General features: G+C 40.7%; 2 protein-coding genes across 4 annotated transcripts in view; one reads left to right on the forward strand and one right to left on the reverse strand.

Moving 5' to 3' along the window:
* The first annotated feature begins 591 nt into the window (after nt 1-591).
* On the forward strand, nt 592-20,512 carry usp42 (ubiquitin specific peptidase 42). 3 transcript variants are annotated; one of them, XM_061909080.1, is made up of 18 exons: nt 592-735; nt 1,797-2,043; nt 5,324-5,530; nt 5,598-5,708; nt 5,866-5,965; nt 6,056-6,123; nt 6,212-6,282; nt 6,360-6,442; nt 6,524-6,635; nt 6,747-6,887; nt 7,030-7,130; nt 11,943-12,111; nt 12,182-12,859; nt 14,988-15,070; nt 15,161-16,108; nt 19,050-19,342; nt 19,419-19,494; nt 19,563-20,512. In XM_061909080.1, the coding sequence occupies exons 2-17, from the start codon at nt 1,806-1,808 to the stop codon at nt 19,454-19,456; spliced, it is 3,441 nt and encodes a 1,146-aa protein (XP_061765064.1). In that variant the 5' UTR covers nt 592-735; nt 1,797-1,805; the 3' UTR covers nt 19,457-19,494; nt 19,563-20,512. The 3 variants fall into 3 exon arrangements, with proteins under 3 accessions (XP_061765064.1, XP_061765066.1, XP_061765065.1); XM_061909082.1 differs by having other exon boundaries at nt 19,053-19,342; XM_061909081.1 differs by lacking the exon at nt 592-735 and adding an exon at nt 791-1,403.
* The window catches only part of cyth3a (cytohesin 3a), a 67,981-nt gene continuing 65,930 nt past the window's right edge, over nt 20,414-22,464 (reverse strand). Inside the window, exon 13 of the mRNA XM_061909089.1 lies at nt 20,414-21,789. Within this exon, the coding sequence (XP_061765073.1) occupies nt 21,717-21,789 (73 nt within the window). The 3' untranslated portion in view covers nt 20,414-21,716. The remainder of the gene's footprint in view (nt 21,790-22,464) is intronic.

The raw sequence follows: 22,464 nt of genomic DNA on the forward strand, positions 1-22,464 counted from the left end.
CAATTCAAATTGTTTTTGTTTTTTTATTGTTTAATTTGCATTTCCTCACACGATGAACACTACATATATTTATTTATGACGCTAGATAACACTCCGGGAGCCCTCACTTTTTTGCACTCATTAATCCCGGTACTTTCCCGGCTATTATCCGCCTACCGCCGTGTTGCTGTAGGGAGGGAAAGTGGAACGACACACATTGCGGAAATAACATTATTCTCCGTACGTTGGCTAATTACAAATATATTCCATGCTGAGGAGTATGCAAAAATTTCTTTAGGAAATATTTTCTTGCGGCCCAGCCTCACCCAGACTCTGCATCCAGTGGCCCCCAGGTAAAGTGAGTTTGAGACCCCTGTTATTGAGTTTGTTCAATTAATAGTATTTCCAGTTCCGGTAAACACCCGCTGCTTTTTAAAGTATTAAATAGATGTGCCCCCAGTGGAATTATCACGTCGTTTTGCATTTACACGAGCGTCACTTAAAGTGCAGTTTTGTGCGCGCGTAATGCAAGCGGTGATGTTGGTGCATGTACACAAAGGTCAGCAGCACGAACGTACGACGGAGCACGTTGACACAGGCGAACGTCCGAACGAGCCAATCAGCCCCCTCGCTTTGTCCCAGGTACCCGGATGTAGCCGTGTAGCGCTCATCTACGTCATTGTTCACCGCCGGACACCCGCTAGAAATAAGGAATGGATTTGCAATCGCTACAAACGTGCTTATAACCGATTCCAGGTGAGTCACTCGCTTGGTTTGTGTGTAGAGTAGTGGTTTAAGGTTGCGGCCGCCATGTTTAATTGGACCTAAGCCGTTTGGATTTGTTGTGGTATTCGCACACCGGTTCTGTCATGTCGGCTCGAGCAGCGCACTGAACGCACACACTCGGCTACCGGCGTCGTTGCCCCTCCTTCGGATTTCCACGCACCTCTGCTTTTTTTTTTGAATGGATTAATCTTAAAACGGGAACCCGAAAGTTGTGCGTCAACGGCCAAATGAAGGGAGTGCTGGGCTATCCGCCATGTCAGCCTCCCATCGTGCCGTGTCAGCTAGCACGGCTAGCACGGCGTATTAGCTCCGCTCTTGTAGCTCTGCGTGACGTTCGCCGTTTCCATGGCGTCCTTTTATGTCCCGCCAACGGTCGTCCACGCAGGGGTTTCAGCCTCGTCGAGGCTCGAAACTATCGCCGCAGTCGAAGTCCTGGTCCCATAAAACGCTTTAAATGTATAATGAACAGTTTTTATTACAATTGAACGGCGCTGCGTGCTACAGGCCTAGCCGCTACATGCTAACCAATGTGAGTCGGTAACGGAGAAAGTGGGCGGGGACAGTTGCTTCCAACCAGGAAATCTGCATCTTCAAATCACTTGGAAATAAACGTTTGGACGTGGAAAACTATATAGGAGGTACACAAACACGAAAACAGCAGCTTTGTCGTCTGTCGTGGCAAGTTTTTGAAACACGTTTTTTTTTTTTGTCAATGACGTTTGTGGAGAATTGGCGGCTTTTAGGGCGCCTGCCAGTGATCACATCTTGTCGAACTTCACCGCTGCGTGTTTACACTCTTTCATTAGGCAACTATGAAAATGAAACAGAAACGTCAACACGACATAGTTCATGATCTAGTGTTAGTCATAGATGCAACACATGCTGTCATCCGTCCTCCCGGACGATTGGCATTTTGATATTTTCACTTTCATTTAAATTATCCCCCAAAAACCTAATTTATGAAAATCCAGGAAGCATTGAATGACTGATTCCTGCAAACTTAACGTAACCTTATGTGTGTTCCCCTACAGCAATGAACTATGACCATTGTTGACAGATCCTCCGAAAACTCTGACCACGAGTCAGTCGGTTGCAACAGATCCCCCTTCACCAGTGGAGACGGGATGGACAGCAGCTGTTCCAGCAGCTGGGCAGTGGGCCCCACCCTCCCCAGTGACTCTCCACGGCTAAAGGGTCCAGGGAGCTGCTTGGGCCCAACGCCTGGTGCTGCTGTCTACAACAATACTCCTTCCTCTGTGGACCGATCCAAAGAGCAAGGTAGAAATTTTAATTTCTTGTTTTTAAGTCTATTTTATAATTTTTTTGGACCGAATTAGCCTTATATCTGGTTAAAAAAAGATACCAGTAATCCATCCATCCATCCTCTACCGCTTGTCCCTTTCGGGGTTGCGGGGGGTGCTGTAGCCCAGTGGTTCTCAAATGGGGGTACGTGTACCCCTGGGGGTACTTGAAGGTATGCCAAGGGGTACGTGTGAGATTATTTTTAAATATTCTAAAAATAGCTGTAATTCAAAATCCTTTACTAATATATTTATTGAATAATAGTTCAACAAAATATGAATTTAAGTTCATAAACTGTGAAAAAAAATACAACAATGTATTCAGTGTTGACAGCTAGATTTTTTGTGGACATGTTCCATAAATATTGATGTTAAAGATTTCTTGTTTTGTAAAAAAAAGTTTAGAATTAAGTTCATGAATCCAGATGGATCTCTATTACAATCCCCAAAGAGGGAACTTTAAGTTGATGATTACTTCTATGTGTAGAAGTGTTTATTTTCAACAAGTTCTTAGTTATTTTTATCTTTTTTTTCCAAATAGTTCAAGAAAGACCACTACAAATGAGCAATATTTTGCACTGTTATACAATTTAATAAATCAGAAACAGTGGTGTATTTTACTTCTTTATCTCTTTTTTCCAACCAAAATGCTTTGCTCTGATTAGGGGGTACTTGAATTAAAAAAATGTTCAGAGGGTACATCACTGAAAAAAGGTTGAGAACCACTGCTGTAGCCTATCTCATCCATCCACCAATTTTCTACCGCTTGTCCCCAGTAATCAAAATCCAAATTATATTTTGTCTTTCTTCATCCTAGCTTTTATTATGCAGACCTTACCAACAACTTATAACCGTCACTGATTGTGTTTCTAAAATAAATGTAGGGCTTTAGGGGGACTGCACTATTTTGGGAAGTTTTCATGTAATTCACAATCCTTATGTAAGATAAGCACACATGTTTTTTTTTTAATGCACTCCACGTAGTAAATAAATGCGAGCAAAAGTCTGCCTAAAATGGAGTGATTGGGAGTCGCTCTATTCCGTTTATAAAGTGCTTGAAAAAACATCCAAAGACTTCCATCAATGTTTTATGTACACCCTGTACCTATATATGTAATGTAGTAACAGGCATATTCATAATAACATGTAATATTCATGGCGCATTCATTCCACAACCGCATCACACATTTTGGTTTTTACTTCAACGTCACTGATGACTACTTACTGCAGACATCATGACAGCCAACTAACATGATTAATAGGGACGGAACGGTATTTCAAAATCTAGTTAATAAATTTGTGGCCTGTGACTGTATCAAATTAAAATATTGTCAATATTAATTATGTCAATTACTTTTAGTAATGAATATGATTTTGAATATTTTAGCATTATGTTTGTGTTCAATCCTGCCCCTTGATTTTACACATAATGGCATTTGTAAGTCTTTTTTTTGGACAAAGACCACAATAATATCATACCGTGCTCTTAATACCAAGATAACATTTTACTGTGAGATTTTGATATCATTACAGCCCTAATTTTCAACATCAGTTACTGTACAAAGTCTGTTCTCATTGGATGCCGACTGTTAGGATGATAATATATTTCCATTTAGATCAAGAATGACTCATAATTCTTGCAAAAAACAAAGGGGCGTGGATCAAAGCGTCTTTTCGAGTAATTTTTGCCATTTTTGGGTTGAAGTTTGCTCTCAAAGTGTACCAACTTCTCAGTTTATATCCACATAATTTTACTATCCAGGTGAGACCCATGATTTTTAATCTAGAATAAACTTTCACAAGCTCCCAGGTGAGAAAGCAGCTTGTGACATCAATACAGCAGCATAAGGAAGTTACTTCTCTGTGACAATGCGTCGCTAAAAATAGGACTTTAACATTACCGTTCATAATAACAATATCCCTAATACTTAAGTTAACATTGATGTCATGAAATTTAAATGGAGTATTGTTGGTGCATTTTGAGTGATTATTTGGATGATTAAGTTATTGGGTTTTATGGTTGGAGTAGATGCAATGACTATGATTTCATGGCTCCCTATAACAGTATTGTAAGCAGACTTTATTTCAGAGTTAAATGCATTAAAAAGGTGCGTCTTCTTATAAGGATTGTGAATTATAGGCGAAATTTTATAAAAATTGCAGTTCCTCTTTTAATGAGTATTGGCTGTATGCACCTTTGATCAATAACTCAGATTTTAGATTTATATCGCACTTTTGTAAACACTCAAAGAGCTCACAGAGAAGTGGGACTCAACATTCATTCACACGTGTTGGTTGTAAGTTACATCAGTAGCCACAGCTGCCCTAGGGTAGACTGACGGAAGCGTGGCTGCCAGTTTGCGCCTATGGCCCCTCCGACCACCACCTATCAATTATTCATCATTCATTCACCAGTGTGAGCGGCACCGGGGGCAAAGGGTGAAGTGTCCCGCCCAAGGACACAACGGCAGCGATTTTTTGGATGTCAATAAGTGGGAAGCGAACCTGCAACCCTCAGGTTTCTGGCCGGCCGCTCTACCCACTACACCATGCCGCCCCTAACTGATAAAAGACCAAAGTGACGCAGTTGTGGTGCTTTATAAGAGGCTAGTTTATATCCTAAAGAAGCATGTAAGTTCTGATGTTCTTGCATTCCGTACATGTTGGGTTGCTGCCTCCACTCTTTGATTCATGCTGTTGCATAACCAATGCTAGCGAGTGATCAATCACTTGAACATACTACGCAACTGCAGTGGAAGATCAACAGATTGTGTTAGGAGAATGAAAATGCTCAAGCAGGCTTTTTCTTTAGATAGTTTTACTGTTTTTTCACAGAATATGTAAACATATATGCACATAGTGTCGACTCCTTCTCAACACATGCACAACACTGTGGAGGCCCTGAATAGCTCCTTCAGCATTAGACTGATACATCCACAGCGCATTAAAAGAGCACTACCCCAGGTTCTTTCTGCCCATAGCAGTAATACATATGTGATCACTGTGAGCTTTTATTTCTTGCTGTTAAATGACGGTTAATACAGTTTTTTACTTTATCTCTACATTGTGCAAAATGTGACATTTATTACAAATGTTTAGTTTTTTTAATTACATTTTACTTCTGTTACTGCGTGTACAATTGTGCACTACAACCATGTAAGTTCCCCATTGTGGGATTAATAAAAGTCTATCATCTATCTAAATGTGCTGCACTTGACAATTACACACAGGCTTATTTTAGTATGTTGTGTGTCCAGTGTTAAGCAGTGGCGATGGCATCGACATGCCACAGAAGGTCCTCTTCCCTCCCGAGCGCCTCAGCCTAAAGTGGAACCAGGTTCATCGTATCGGTGCAGGCCTGCAGAACATGGGCAACACTTGCTTCCTCAACTCAGCCTTGCAGTGTCTCACCTACACGCCCCCGTTTGCTAACTACATGCTGTCGAGGGAGCACTCCAAAACATGTAAGGGTCAATGAAATAATACTTTCTTCTCTCAGGCGTGTCTGAATTATCTGTGGTTCTGCCGCAGGTCACGAGCCGGTTTTCTGTATGATGTGCACCATGCAAAACCACATCATTCAAGTTTTTGCCAACTCGGGGAACGTCATTAAGCCCATTGGCGTACTAAATGAGCTGAAAAGTAAGTCTTCCATAAAGCTTAAGCACATGCATTTACCATGAATGGATGCCAGGTGGCGCTGTTCTTCTGTTTACCTTCATGAATTTGGAGGGAAAGATTTTTGTGTTGTTTTTTTTAACACCTGGACCTTTCTGTCTTGTTTTTTTTCTCCACACAGGGATTGCAAAGCACTTCCGCTATGGAAGCCAAGAAGATGCTCATGAATTCATTAGGTACACGGTGGATGCTATGCAAAAGTCCTGCTTACCTGGAACCAAGTATGTTTTATCCCACATTGTCGCAAATCACCCTGCATAGCATCACTACTTTGATATATTATTTATTGATTAATTACTTCCATTCTGTAGATTGGACAGGCAATCGCAGGCAACCACTTTCATTCATCAGGTATTTGGTGGCTACCTGAGGTCCAGAGGTAAGTTTGTTTCATCAGCTTGAGTTGCGTTGTATAATTTAAAGCACAATTCATCTATTGACCATTTTAACTGTTGTTTTCTTTTCAGTTAAATGTTTGAACTGCAAAGCAGTCTCTGACACATTCGACCCTTTTCTGGATATCACTCTGGAAATCAGAGTAACTACAACTTTATCTTCATTTTTATGTGTGAGGAAAATGACAAAAATGGACTTACGAATTGTCTATCCTTGCAGATTGCACCCAGTGTCTCAAAAGCCCTGGAGCAGTTTGTCAAACCAGAGCAGCTGGACGGAGAGAACGCCTACAAATGCTCCAAGTAAATTTCTGTGCAAAGAAAAACAACGTTGCAGTTTTGGTATTTTGCAGTGACTAACGAGATAAAATCTATTTTTCCCAGGTGCAAAAAAATGGTCACGGCCTCAAAGAGATTCACCATCCATCGCAATTCCAACGTGCTCACTCTGTCCCTGAAACGCTTTGCAAACTTCAGTGGAGGAAAACTCACGAAAGTATGTTGATGCATCAGGACCAAAGCAGCCAATATAGTAGCTTGATTAAGGCTTGGGAATTGACTTTGAGGGATTGACTTTGATATTCATCGGCTGGTTTTTGCTCATCAGGATGTGAAATATCCTGAGTACCTGGACCTGCGGCCCTTCATGTCCCAGTCCCAAGGAGAGGCGCAGCTCTACGGGTTGTACGCTGTGCTTGTACACTCTGGTTTCAGCTGTCATGCTGGACACTACTTCTGCTATGTTAAGGTAACACATTTTTTGTCTTTTTTTTAACTACACATTCTCTTTTGAAAATAACTATTTTAATAGCTCAAGCACTGGCTAGTTTTAAAATGCGACAGAATAATAAATGTGATTAAGCTGATATTCCCTTCGTTTTATCTGACAGGCAAGCAATGGTCAGTGGTTTCAAATGAACGATTCCTCTGTAACTGTCAGCGACATCCGGTCTGTTCTTAACCAGCAGGCTTATGTCCTTTTCTACATTAAGTAAGTGAAATTTTAACATCAACTAGGGCTGGGCGAAATATGATCATGATTAATTTGAGTTCGATCACAGTGATCAGCTGCTCGCATGTACAACCTTAATAAAACATGGCACAAATGTCTGTTAGAAGATACTGCAGTGGTTAACAAGCAACAAAGCACAGTATAATCCTGCATGGAACAGTCTGCCTTAATTAACCGTGATCCTGTTTGTGTTCGTGTGTGTGCTCACGAACACAAGCTCACAATAACAGTGGTTTAAACACATAAATGCTAACGCTTTCCAGTGAAATAAAAATGTAAGTAGGGGCCTACGAACAATTAATATAATTTCAATTCTAAATAAGGTTTTAATCAACCATTAGTTGTCACACATTAGTAAGCCATATAATGTAAGACATGAATCAAGCTGTTAAGGTGTAACAATCAAAAAGATGTAAGACTTTTACTTCCAAACATTTTATTTTTCCTGACTATCTATTGAAAAAAGCTCAGGGCACGATGCTGTCTGCAATGGCCGAATGTTATTGTTATCATAAACGCAAATGCAGGGGGACTATTTTAGCTGCGCATTGATGTAACAGTTGGTTGGAGGGCGTATAATGAATGAAAATAACACAACATAACATAGCAGTGATCTAATGCTAGCTTACGCTGCTATTGTTTACACACTGAGCTGATGGCTGCTTATGCTTATTCTCAAACTTCCATCCCTCCATCCGTTTTCTACCGCTTGTCCTTTCTGTGGTCACGGGGGGGTCGCTGGAGCCTATCTCAGCTCCATTCGGGCGGAAGGCAGGGTACACCCCTGACAAGTCACCACTGCATCGCAGAGCTATTCTCAAACTTGCTAAAAGTAAATTCTAGATTATATTCATGCCGCTCTAACCTTGTGGTAGACAATTGTGGCCATGGTCGACTTTAATAGACAAGACAAGACGCTTCCTGCAGGAACTTTTTTTTAACCCTGTTTTGTGGAGATTGCGATTGAATCTTGATCTAAACAGAATTATGTGAGCGTCCCGTGGGTTGGTATCCCAACGAGAGGGGAAATGGTTAGTTTGTATTGTATATATATCGAAAGCAAAACATGCTTTCCCTTTTTCTGATTTTCCGTTATTTTTCTCCCAATAATTTGGAAATATACAATTTACTGCATATCTCATATTTCTTATCCAAATTGAACCTTTCCAACATCAACACACTCCACTCAACTTGAACATCCAGAGGTTGAATTTCTTCCAGTTTGGAAATCTCCCTTTATCACCAAAAATTTGCCACCATTAAAAATTAATGGGCAATATAAAAAACCTCTCCATTTCTCAACCGATTTGAAGTGTTCCAACACCCACACACTCCACTCACCTTGGATATTCAAGCCAACATTTTTTTCTAATTAATCGGAATTTCCAGGAATTTCTTTCCATTCTGGGTAATATACAAACTTTTGCATACCTCACATTTATAATCCAATACGAACCGTTCCAACATCCACAATCAGCCTGAACATTAAAGCCAGCATGTTTGCAGGTTTTGAAAATTTCTTGAGTAACCGGAATTTCTCCCCATTTCGGAATATAGAAACTTCTGCATATCCCGCAAAGCCCACATTTCTAATCCCATACGAACCCTTCCAACATCCACACACTCCACCCACCCTGGATATTCAAGCCAGTAGGTTTCCCGGTTCCGAAAAATCCCTGATTATCCGGAATTACCAGGAATTTTCCCCATTGAAAATGAATGGGCAATATACAAATCACTTCCTATCCCACATTTCTCAACCAATGCCAACTGTTCCAACATCCACACACTTGCAACCATCTTAGAAGTATGCTCGCTGTTCCCCTATTACCATGCTAATTTAGCCATGTTGATATTAAAATGCTATCTTTTATGTTAGCATTTTAGCTCATTTTTGACTTTTCAACCAAATAATCATGGATTTCCTCACTTTGTTTCCACCTTAGAAGTATGCTAGCGCTTCCCCTGTTACAATGCCAATGTTAGCATGCTAACATTTTATGCTAGCATATCAGCTAATTCCGTACGTTTTAACCTTATATTCATGGATTCTGTTGAACGTTTGCTAGCCTTTTACCTGTCAGCGTGGTAGTGTAGCATTATATTGTTAGCACGCTACCGTTTCATGCCAGCATTTTAGCTAATTTCATGTGTTTTAAGATAATAATCATGGATTTTATTACTTGGTGCTTTATTAGGAGTATGCTAGCTGTTCCCCTGTTATCATGCTAATGTTAGCATATTAACATATTCTTGTTGGCATTTAAGATAATTTTGTACTTGTCAATCAACTAAACATAGATTTTGTTACTTGTCCACATCTTAGAAGTATGCTAGCTGTTCACCTGTTGGTATGCTAATTTTGTATACCAGCATTTTAGCTAATTGTATACATTTAGAGCTAATCATGGATTATGTTACTTTGTACATTCTTTGAATATGCTAACCCATTTAGCTATAGCAACAGTTAGCATTTCAGGATTCATACATTTCAGTACAACTTTTGCTCTTTACCTTTCAAACGATTTCTAACTTTTACCTATTTTAACTTTCAAACCATTTCTACAGTCCACTAGTACATCAGTTCAGCGTCAGCTCAACATTTAAACCATTTCAAAATTCGAACAATTACTTTACCATTTACGGTGGAAGAGGGGTTAGTGCGTCTGCCTCACAATACGAAGGTCCTGCAGTCCTGGGTTCAAATCCAGGCTCGGGATCTTCCTGTGTGGAGTTTGCATGTTCTCCCCGTGAATGCGTGGGTTCCCTCCGGGTACTCCGGCTTCCTCCCACTTCCAAAGAAATGCACCTGGGGATAGGTTGATTGGCAACACTAAAATTGGCCCTAGTGTGTGAATGTGAGTGTGAATGTTGTTTGTCTATCTGTGTTGGCCCTGCGATGAGGTGGCGACTTGTCCAGGGTGTACCCCGCCTTCCGCCCGATTGTAGCTGAGATAGGCGCCAGCGCCCCCCGCGACCCCAAAAGGGAATAAGCGGTAGAAAATGGATGGATGGATGGATACATTTGAAAAATGTTTACATTCATTCTACAGTCCATCAGCATTTCAGTTCAGCTTCAGCATTGGAGCATTCACACACAATTTCCACAGAAATTGCTTCATCTACTATTGTTTTGCATTTGTTACCCTAAATCAGGGGTGGGCAAATTTTCCGGCTCAGGGGTCACGTTGGCTTTTGAAATTTGCCAGACGGGCCAGACGAGCACATGATGCCTTTCAAAGCATTTCATATCTATTGAAAGTGGAGTAGACTTCCCAAACATGAGCTATACATCTATTTTCAACAATACAATATCAGAACCCCAAAGGAACACAAAAATGGTATCACAGGGTTAACATTTACATTATCTTTCAGTGGGAGCAGTGTTGATCACCCTTTTCTTGCCATTGCGTCAAAGTCTAGTATCAGTTTGTTGTGGCAATTCTCAAAACAAATGCTTTGCTTAATTTTGTTCTAATATTTGTTTTAATATTTTTAGTTTTCCCATTCCTGCCTTGGATTTTTATATTGTCACTTTAAAGAAACTTAACTGAAAAAAAAAAAAAATATATATATATATATATATATATATATTATTTACACCCATACATATATATATCTCCTTTTTTTGCCAACGCGTCGAAGTCTCCCATCAGTTTTGTTGTGGCAAAACTGATACTAGATTATATAATCACTTCAAAGAAACGCCGGCTTAGTACCATGAGATTTTGATAACGTTACAACATTAATACATCCATTTTCTACCGCTTATTCCCTTTCGGGGTCGCGGGGGGCGCTGGCGCCTATCTCAGCTACAATCGGGCGGAAGGCGGGGTACACCCTGGACAAGTCGCCACCTCATCGCAGGGCCAACACAGATAGACAGACAACATTCACACTCACATTCACACACTAGGGCCAATTTAGTGTTGCCAATCAACCTATCCCCAGGTGCATGTCTTTGGAAGTGGGAGGAAGCCGGAGTACCCGGAGGGAACCCACGCATTCACGGGGAGAACATGCAAACTCCACACAGAAAGATCCCGAGCCTGGATTTGAACCCAGGACTGCAGGACCTTCGTATTGTGAGGCAGACGCACTAACCCCTCTGCCACCGTGAAGCCCAACATTAATACAAGTAATTAAATAATACAAATAACAATTTACCATTTCAAAGTGTTGTTTAGTAAATGTTAACTTTAAAAAAAGTTTTTTTGTACACAACTTGTTTATTGCTGCAGAAGGAAGTTTGTGAAGACAAGCAAAATACAATAACTCTGAGAGGGAAAAAATGTGGTTCTCTTTACTCCAACAAAAAATACCAAAAAAGAAGCTAAGCTGTGGCCCTAAAACCGAGGTACGGACTGTAGTGTGAGTTACCTGCTCCGTTTCACCTCCAGTAAACACAATTATAGATATGAATAAAATGACAGCTGTCAGCAGTTGGCATATATTATTACTTTGATCAAAAATGGCGGAAATGTCTGTTACAAGATACTGCAATAGTAAACAGTAGGGATGCAACAGTACTCTGTATAATCCTACATGGGACAATCTTCCTATAATTTAAAAAAAAAAAGTGATATTAAGCGTGATCAGATGATACAAAAAAATTAATCATGATCATTTTTTTCGCCATATTGCCCAGACCCAACATCATCAACTATTTAACTTTTTGTTTAGAAAGGGGGAGACGTAGTAAATCAGTCACTCCTGTCTTTATGTCTTGTTTTACACTGTCTGCGTCTTTTGCAAGTACCAATTGATAACTTGTTTGTGTTGTATCACAAGGACCTGCGAAGGAAAAAAAGGAGGAGACTATGGTCACATGAGCCATAATTCAGCCGTTCCTGGTCAGTCATCTCCCAGGCCTGTCGTTATTCCCCGCATCAACACAACCGTCCATCACAACAACAATGTCGGCTTCATTGGGCCACAGCTGCCCCCACACTTGGCCAAGGTAAAACTAACCTCTAAACAAAATGTACTTTAGGTGGATAGTTTGACACTGCGTTTTATTCCTTCTGCAGAATTCCCTCCACATAAATGGGAGTGGAACTCTGAGGGACTATCCCAAGCCCAGCACCAGCTGCAGTGCTGTTGGAAAACCAAACCACAGTGTGGCCTCCTCCTCCTTCTCCTCCTCCTCCTCCTCTTCCTCCTCCTCTTCCACTTCTTCCATCTCCCACTCAGCCAGCCAACCTTCAGTGATCCCAGACCAAGACAAGCGCCTAAAGCTGTCATTTAGCATTGGGCAAAGCAAACTGAATCGGGCAGCCCCTCCCTTATCTTCTGCCAGCAGCTCCTCTGCCTCCGCCTCCTCGTCCTCTAGCTCCTTAGCCTCCTCGCAGTCTACCTCAGATGCTTATTTCATCCCTCGTCAGATTAACCATGTCAACGGCACGCCACGTTGTAATGGAGAACAGCAGGGTGGCGGTAATGGAGCGTCCTTCCTGGTGCCGTACAGCCAAGAGTCTTCAGAGGAGTCTGACCAGGAGAACGGCGGCTCTTTGGATAATGGCTGCTCAGTAAAGGGTCACTTGAATGGAAATAAAAAAACAAGGGATGACCAATCAGCCAACGGGGAGTTAGAAGTTCACCACAACGGAAACTGTTTAAACGGATTTACACACAGTATCTCTAAACCCAGTCAGAACGGGCACCATAATGGACATCGCAAAGTCAACGGGCATAATAGTTTTGAAAAGGTAATTTTTTCTTTCTTTCTCAACATTAGGCACATTTGCATACTTTAATGACTGAAAACAATACCCCAATTATGCAGCTCTTAAATAGAATTCATATTTTTTTACCTATCAGTAAGGGCTTAATTTTGCTACTTCTCCTGTATTGGACGTAGAAATGTGTTTTTTTGTGAAAAAGTATGTGATTGTCATTGCCGATGAATGCATTTTATTGCTGATCAAAAATGCCGATCCCCTCTGGCTGACACTATCTATTTTTAGTCCCCCAGCCGACAAGCAGCTAGCAGCTAAATATGTATCTCCATATCATACGTAGATGTTTCTATAAACAAATGATAATCACTTAGATTACGGAAAATAAACTGCAAATCTTTGTATCTAAAATTTCATCACTGGAGCTCGAACATGGTTCAATAAGGAACTAGTTTAAATATTGTGTTAACCATCCCGGTTGCTCAATATAGAAAATATACATGATAAACTATCTAACTTTTGCCGACGATAGTATTAAAAGCTCTATCGTAATGCATGTTAATGACACATTCTAGCTTTGTGACAGCGACAAGCGAACAAACGCATCCTCATAAAATTTGAAGTAGCAACATTGGTATGAGCAATACTGCGCCTGTATGTACTTTGTATTGGGTCCATATGCAAATTTGTAGAATTGCCCAAAACTAATGTATAATATCCAAACAGAAGAAAAAGTACTCTTAAAATTTTACCAAAAGTGTAGATAGAACCATGTTACAACAGAAAGTACCCAGATAGTAAAACTAAATTAACAAGAAGAATAACAACAATTTTGAGAAAATAATACAACTGGATATTACGCATTGTTACCGCATGCATCAACAGCTAAATTAAGAGCCCCTGTAACCCGTGTTAAAATGGTTAAATTATCGTTTAAATACCAAATAATATGTTATAATGTATATAGTCATTGTAGGAGGCGATATAGATTTTAGGCCATATCGCCCATCCCTATTCTCCATAAATAAATTAAAAAACTTAAGTTCCCGGTAATACACGTGATTGGTATTGGTATTTGTACCGTTATCCTTGTGTAAGTGGACACAAGCTAAGAGCAAGCCAAATTCCATCAATGCGGAGTAAGGAAGTAGCATCCAAGCTACAAGTGCTTTAATTGGCAGCACTGTCAAATTCAGTATGAACCGTGAGTGAACCTAAAGCAAACATACAAATTATACATATGACTGCATTGTATTAAGCATCCTAATACACAACATGAAATGATTCAGAAGTTCTTCAAAGGCACAGAACATGAAGCAATTGTGATGCAAATACAAGTTTACAAACTTGACTATTTAAATGAATTCAGTACAATTGAACATAGGATGATATACAGTATGTCTTGATACCTTTTTCAGAAGGTGCAAACAGGAAGTTCGCGAAATATTGGAAAAAGGCAGCTTTCTGCTCAGATGTGATTTATTAACTGATTTCCAACTTGACCACCAAGCTCTTTGAAGTTAATTTTGTAACATGGGTTCTGGTACTTTGATACCACTGTCGTGGTAAATTAAAACTATGTGCCGTATAAACACCAAAGTGCATTCCACACAATGTCACTGTGCATGTTTAAATAAAGACAAAAACAAAATGCACTTCAGAAGAAAAAAAATGCAGAATAGTGTTGCTACTGTCGTTGGTCGATTGCGATTGAAATGGCTGCATAAAACCCTGATCGGAACATCCCTACTTGGATCTTATTCAATTTTGTAAGTGTACATATGAGTCTGCCAACCATTAATTAGCTCATCTAAATCAATGGTCCCCAACCTTTTTGTAGCTGCGGACCAGTCAACGCTTGATAATTTGTCCCGCAGCCCGGCGGGAGGGGGGATTTTTTTCCCTTTTTTTCTTTGTCATGAAAAAGGGAGGTTTTTTGGGTTGGTGCACTAATTGTAAGTGTATCTTGTGTTTTTTATGTTGATTTGATAAAAAAATAATAATTAAAAAAAATTGTTTTTAAAAATTAGAAGAAAAAAAAAATTAATAAAAAATTATTCTGCTGCCCGGTGCCAATCGAGCCGCGGCCCGGTACCGGTCCGTAGCCCGGTGGTTGGGGACCACTGATCTAAATGACATGTTTTGTTCTGCCTTTCAGGTATCTGCTAGTTATGATTGCAGTTTTCCGTCTGAGGCGACTGTCACTGTGAATGGACTGGGAGATGAACACTTTTACTCAAGGTAACATTCCAATAAATGTATAATATGTAGAATACCACACACCGTATGTATAGGGGTTAGTCACCATACGAATCTGAAATGTGTTTACAGCAAACAGGAGGACCAGCCCACTTCTGTTCAGAAGATCCTAACTGCTGCAAGTGAAACCCAGCACACCTCTCCTGACATAAGGGCTACAGGTGGATCTGATCCGCTGTTTCAGCAAACAGCCTCCAACAATACCGATGTTTCCATTAAAAGCAGTTCCTCGGCATCGAATGAGTCTGTGTCCACCAGTCCTACAGCCTTAACCACCTCGCCAGACTCCTCCCTCAGTACCAGTGGAGTCTCTGCAGCGCTGCAGAAAGTTAGCATTTGTGCTGATGAAGGCGTGGACGTATCGTTGACCAATGGTTCATCAAAGTCCTCTGAGGGGCATACTGACCTGAAAGAGCAGCACCAGTCCAGTCCCCCTTCTAGGACCTATGACAGACGGTCGTCCCGCGAAAGAGGGAGTACTCAGCCATACTCGTCTGACTGGAGCAGGGACAGAGAGAGACACTATAGGGACCGGAGTCAGGGGCGGGACAGTCATCGTTACAGACGGGACTACAGAGACATCTACCGCCGCTCATACAGGGATCAGGACTATTACCACAGGGACTGGGAGCGGCGCTCTCACTACCCCAGAGAACGGGGCCGTGACAGGGGCTCGCAGCATTACCATTACAATCACCACCACCGAGGACGGGAAGACCGCGGCTACCAGCGCAGAGGCTACGGTCACGCCCACCGCGAGGAGTCGAGCAGTCGCTGGAAGCGGGAATATCGCGGCGTGAAGGACAATGTTAGGGAAAGGGACTACTACCAGTCGTCTGCGACGATGCCGGAATCCTACAAGTCGAAGAGCTCACCGCATCGGCACGCTCCTGTGTGGGAGGATCAGAATCACAATAGGAGCGGCCGTTCTGCAAGCTCTGAGGAGTACCATAGCAAGAAACACAAAAAGAGCAAGAAAAAGAAGAATTCCAAGGATAAAGAGCGTTATCGTGACAGTGGGTGAGTAATTCCATGTACTTGCACTTGAATCACTTTTTAATGATGCTGGAACTGTATTGTAACACTTTTATAGGTATGTAATGGTATGAAAATGTCAAAGTTATCGCGGTATCGTTGAATCTGCTCAAAATGTACTGAAACACAACCTGAGATCTTTAGATTTTTTTAAATAACTTAAATATACACTCTTTGAAAGCCCACTATTTTGCATGTTTGGTGTTTCTTATGCTTTACCAGGTGATAAGTGTTTCTACGGGCGTTGCAGCATCATACCTTTTTTTATGTTTTATTTTAATAGCAGTCGATACACCTTCATGTCATATTCCAACGACTATAGAACGACCACACTGTGCTTAGAGAGCACAGCTTGTAGGTTAAATGTACAATTCAAATAGCTTAGTTGCTCAGCCAGCAACTTGTTTATTATAAGTTTAGATTAAGGTATGTTGTTTCTTAATGGGGAAGGACGTTAACATCTATTGTATTCATGTTTGCATTTAAGCTGGTGAACTAGCGCTAGTTCGTCCGTGGGTTTATAAAAGTGCAGTTTTTAACCATGGTGTTTAGATCATTTTATTTTAAAACGGTAATACTGACCGTCGGAAGTTTTATTGCGGTTATCGTTAATACCAGGGGTCTCAGACACGCGGCCCGCGAGACGTTTTTTTTGTGGCCCCCACCTTAATATGAAAGTTTAATGTTTGTGCGGCCCGTGAGTTTTATATGAATGGTGCTTGACAGCGTTGTGTTATTTGGGTCCAAAATGGCTCTTTCAACGTTCTGGGTTGCCTACCCCTGTGTTAGTGGGAAAGCGGCAAATGAGTGAAAGCAACAGAGACGTTGCCATGGAGACGAGGGTTTTCTTACGTGCCTTGCTGCAGTCACACCGCGACACCTGTCCGTCAGTAATAACAGTCCCCGATAACCTGGACCAATTCAAACCGTTATTTCTTTATTTTTGTTTAATTTGCATTGCCTCACACGATGAACACTAACATATATTTCTATGTGACGCCGAATAACACCCCGAGGGCAGTCACTTTTTTAGCGCTCGCTATTATCCGCCGACCACCGCGTTGCTGTCGGGAAGAAAAGCGGAACAACACACATTGCGGAAATAACATTCTCTGTGCGTCGGCTAAATATAAATATATTCCACAACCCCAAACATGTCTTTTTCAAAGCCTGCAGTGAAGAGAAAGGTTAGTGATGAGCAAAGACAATTCCAGGAAAAGTGGGAGATGCAATATTTCCGATATTTCCCGACGTGTCTTATTTGCACAGAGAAAAAGTTTTTTTTTTAAGAAAATCTTTTCTTGTAGCCTAGCCTCACCCAGACTCTGCATCCAGTGGCTCCCAGGTAAATTGAGTTTGAGACCCCAGATTAATACTGTTTATCATTACATCCCTACTTGTTTACTCCACTTTTGAAGGGTTGTATTATGATGTTTTCTGTCTACATTTTAAATACTTTCTTGTGGTCTACATAACATGTAACGGTGGTGCTTTGGCCCAAATTTTACATATATTTTTTACAGAACATCTTCAAACCACTTTCTGACTGTCTCTTCAGAATGTGTCATTTTATGGCTGGTCTCATTTAAGTACCAAAGCCCCCACCAAGGCCATGCCACCATCGACTGCATCTCCATAGCATCAGCTATGTTGTAGTTTTTAGCGCTACCATATGGAGTGTGACACATATAAGTTAAAGTAACGTATAGTTCTATCTTAGGGCTGGGCAATATAGCCAAAAATTATATTACGCTATCTGTTTTTTGTATTGACTATCAATAATTATTGATACTTTTTATGACTTATGACTTTATGACGCCATGCAGTGAATCCACAGCAACGGAGAGATGGTGCAACCACACGTGAGCGTGTGAGCGTGTGAGCGTGTGAGCGTGCGTGCGTGCGTGCGTGCTCCTTTAGGAATGGCAGTGTGTTGGGTTAGTCAATGCATGCATGCAGCAGTAGTGGCAACTGGCGAAAAAGGAATAAAGCGACCAAATTGTCACAAATCGGCGGCCTCGTCATTCCGACCTGAAAACTAAGCTTAGCAGACCCATTTTTGGGTAAAGTGAAGGGTGTTACCCCGACAAAAATATAATCTCTGGAGGGAACGTCTCCCTTGCGCTCCTTGACTATTGTATGGGAAACCGAACAGCAGGAAAGATGTTACACTCGGTAGGTGATACTGTTAGGTGATTGGCTGTTAGTGTGTCTCTCCCATTGCTCAGTGACACTTCCAGTTTCCTTTATTCCCAAAGCACCAGTGACTTCATGAAGGGAATTTTGCTTTGTACTTTCTGGTTTCTTCCGACCAAAAAATATAAATATGTATCCAATATTTTAGCGAACGCATTTTATCTTGATATCGATTGTCTATCGTGATATATGTTGATATCGTGTTATCGGCCCGGCCCTACTTTTTGTTATAAATGGCAACAACGGAGGGTGCATGTACGAGCCAGTCTGCCCCACGACAAGAGGATCGAGAAAAAGAAGGAACCTATTGAGTACAACTTTGGACAACAACTGACTAACAATGGCGGACTCGCACAAAGCTTTTCGGGTAAACCTCTTACCATATATGGAGATATTCGCTGACGTAGGAAAAATATGTCTCTAAAGTCTCAATATCAGAAATCCTAAAAGAAAAGTTGGTTTTGCATAATAATACCCCTTGAAGAGAAGAGAGGCTCAAATGGTCCATTTGTTTGTTTTAACTCAAAAAATTGCATTGTTGTATCTGATATAGCACATCTATTATGTTATGTTTTTTAGTCGGGGTTACTACATCACTTCTAACCAAAACACACTGTCAATATAATATACACTTATTGGTGGACATGTGCAATTTATTCAAATGAGCTGAAGGGTAGAATAATAGGGTACCTTTTTAACATGTGCATTATTTTCACCGCTCCCCCACCAGAAGCTCCGACCAAGACTCAGACAGAGCCTATGAACTCAAGAAGAAGAAGAAAAAGAGGCGGCATCAGAGTTCGCAGCACAGTCCGGACTACCGTAGCGAAGAAAGGGAGAACCGCAAGCGCCGTCACTCTGACACGACCAACACCAGAGGCGATGACAACGGTTGTTCGCCGGAGAAATGCCGCCGCATCGACTATGCCGATGCCAATCGCGGTCACCTGGTCCCCTCACACAGCACCTCCCCCGCTGCAGCTGCTCAAGGTCCATCTCACAGCCACCTTAATGGATACACAGGTGATACACACAACACAACACAAACAATGTGGAGGCATCCAGCTTACAATGTGTTGTTTCCTTTTCTTGTTTAAAGGAAACGGTTACAGCCAGGCCAACGGTGTTTTCCACTGATGATTCAGTGAATTGAGCTGTAAAATGAAGCACTGGCTGTGAGTACTCATTGTGCTTTTCTACGCTAATAAAGCACACATGAACACCTCTCCTTTTTTCCTTCCAGACCCTCCCGCCCCTCCCTGCCGGTACACACAGCAGAGGAATGATTCTTCGACGTGGTGCTTCGTTGGGAGTAATCGTATTTTTACCACAAGTAATGTGTTTTAAATGTTCACTTTTTAAGGCATTGATTGAGTCACAGTAACTCTCCTACTGCCGTTTTTGACATAACATGAAGACAGATATTAATATATATACATAATATGAACACAAACAAAGCCTGGAGCTTAAACACATCTCAACTGCTGCTCAGTGGAACTCAGGACTTGGGAAAGAAAACTCCTCATCATCCTCCTCTCGCTTCACGTTTGATTGGAACGAAACAAAGGGAAACCAATGTGCTGCTGAAGAGGAGCTGGGAAGGTGGGCGCCACATGATGATTTTGAGTTTTATTTTCTATCATCACCACTGGCTGCCCGCTAACAAACGCCCGCGGGCCAAAGCGTCATTCTGAAGACACAAAACGAGCAAGGCCTCGCTTACTGATGCCTCCTTGTCATTACCTGGACAGACTTGAGAACATTTCCCAGCTTTTCCTTTCATTGTTTTGTGAAGCCTAACATTCACACTCTTTGGTTATTTACGTCATTCCTGCGTGTCTCAGCTCACAAAAAAATGTGCATACAAAATGTAATCACAGCTGTGTGGGACCATCGGTTTGCTTTTAAAAGGAGAGGGGGTGTCCAGTTCTCGTCTTCTAGCATCATAAGGAATACTGTGAATTTAATTTTTGAACTGTACTATCAGTTATTTTTATATACAAAACTCCTGTATCAGGATTATAAATAGATGTGCTTCTGTTTGTTTTTGGTTTTAGGCAAACTCGTTTTTCAGACTAAATTCAGTCATGAGTATGGATTGTGAACGCTTGTGTTATTCCTTTAATTTAGCATGTCAGCATTTATACATTGTACAAGGTAAATGCCTTAAAATACATTTGGTAATGTCAGAAATTGGACTGTTGTCTTTTGACTTGTGTGAAAACTGCACTGAAAAACAGGTTAAGAAAGAACTATTTAGCAGGTTAAAAAAAGTTTACCTTTTTTTTTTTTTTTTACACAAGAGATTGTAGTTCAACAACCTTGTATACAAGGTGAATAAGCACTTATAATGAATGCAAGATCAGAATTCTCTGTTCATAGGTTTAGTTATTTTAGAATGTATTTTTTTCAGAAAAATCTCATAAGTTTATGAAATAACCAAAGAACTGTGCCGAGCAGTCAAATCGTCATTTTTGTATTTTTACTATATCGCTAAAAATAACTTACAGATACAATATGTAATTTGAGGCATACGTGCCTCTGTGGTTGTGAAAGTGTATGGTCAAATGTCCATAAAAGGATCAACAAACTACGTAAAAGAACAAGGGGAGAAAAGAACTATGTACATCATTTTCATGCCGACTGTAAACTGGTGATTTTGTTAAAATAAATTGCCAAATAATTATCAGGAAAAGATGGATCTTCCTAAAATGTGTCTGATTGGAATTGCTACTTCATTACCAAATAATAGTGCAAAAGTTCTAATTTGCTAACCAATTTTCCAACAATATCATAAAAGATTAGGAGTAGATCGGTGCATTTTGCATAAACAAATCAGACCAGCTGATTACTGTACTTCGATTGAGGCTTCTTATGGGTTCATAGCTGTAGTTCCTCATAAGTCCCACCAGAGGGCTCTAATAGATGTAGTTCTTTATAAGTCCAACAGAGAGTTCATCCATCCATCCATCCATCCATCCATCCATCTTCTTCCGCTTATCCGAGGTTCAATTAGATGGATTTCTTTATGTCCAACAGAGGGCTCAAGCAGATGTAGTTCTCTGTAAGCCCACCAGAGGGCTCTGTTAGATGTAGTTCTTTATAAATCCACCAGAGGGCGCTATTAGATGTAGTTCCTTATAAGTTTAATATAAGGCTCTATTAAATATAGTTCTTTATAAGTCCAACAGAGGACGCCATCTGCACATGAACTGCAGAAAAAGTGGTTCCATCCTCATTCCTCTCGCTGGTTCCCATCAACATGTAAAAGTGTCTATATTTAAATATACAACTGTTCCACGGGTGAGAGGGATTTTTTTTAAGGAGGCCCCACTTAGAAAAGTCACGTAATACACAAGATTTCAGTGGCAGTAATGCAACTGGAGGTTCTCTTTGGCTACTTCTTATTGGCTATCCTCCTCTTCCTAGTGGCCAACATGTCGTAGAAAGGATCCCTGCTGATGCTGGCTCTGCAAAGACAAGAGGGACGAGTTATTGCACAATCTCACCCTATGAATAATGGCGCCTTTGCATGAATAATACATTCACAATTGAGTAATGAGTTGAGTATGTGTGCATGTTACTAAATGATGCACCATTAAAGGGCAATGCACTGGTTTACATTTTAAGTGGCTTGTTGCGGCATTCGGGAACAGGCTGTGTTTACATTAGGTTACGGGTACTTAAAAAACTGATTCACATCCAAAACCCGATTCCAAATTCATAATTTTCAGAAATCTAAATAAATAAATATAACAATTTAAAGACGACAATAAAAATAAGTTTTTTATGCCATCTACATGCTTACTCATTAAAGCCAAGAGAGCTTTTGTAACCTGTTTTAAAAAGGCTTTATCGCTTTTGTAATCTGTTTTAAAAAGGTTTTATCGCTTTTGTAACCTGTTTTAAAAAGGCTTTATCGTTTTTTTATACCAAAAAGTATTTTGCAAAAATCAGTCTGAATCAAGAATGGATTCTGAATGCAACCGAATCATTGATAGTTGTAAGATTCACATCCCTTTTATCATTTTACACCAAATAACGTATTGCCAGAATTGGCTTGAATCGAGAATCGTGTTGACTTGAGAATTAATTCAGAATTGAATTGTCACCCAAAGATATGGAATTGAACCGAGAGTTGTTGC

The sequence above is a fragment of the Nerophis ophidion genome, linkage group LG08 (assembly GCF_033978795.1).
Source record: "Nerophis ophidion isolate RoL-2023_Sa linkage group LG08, RoL_Noph_v1.0, whole genome shotgun sequence".
In the NCBI taxonomy this organism is placed as follows: Eukaryota; Metazoa; Chordata; class Actinopteri; order Syngnathiformes; family Syngnathidae; genus Nerophis; species Nerophis ophidion.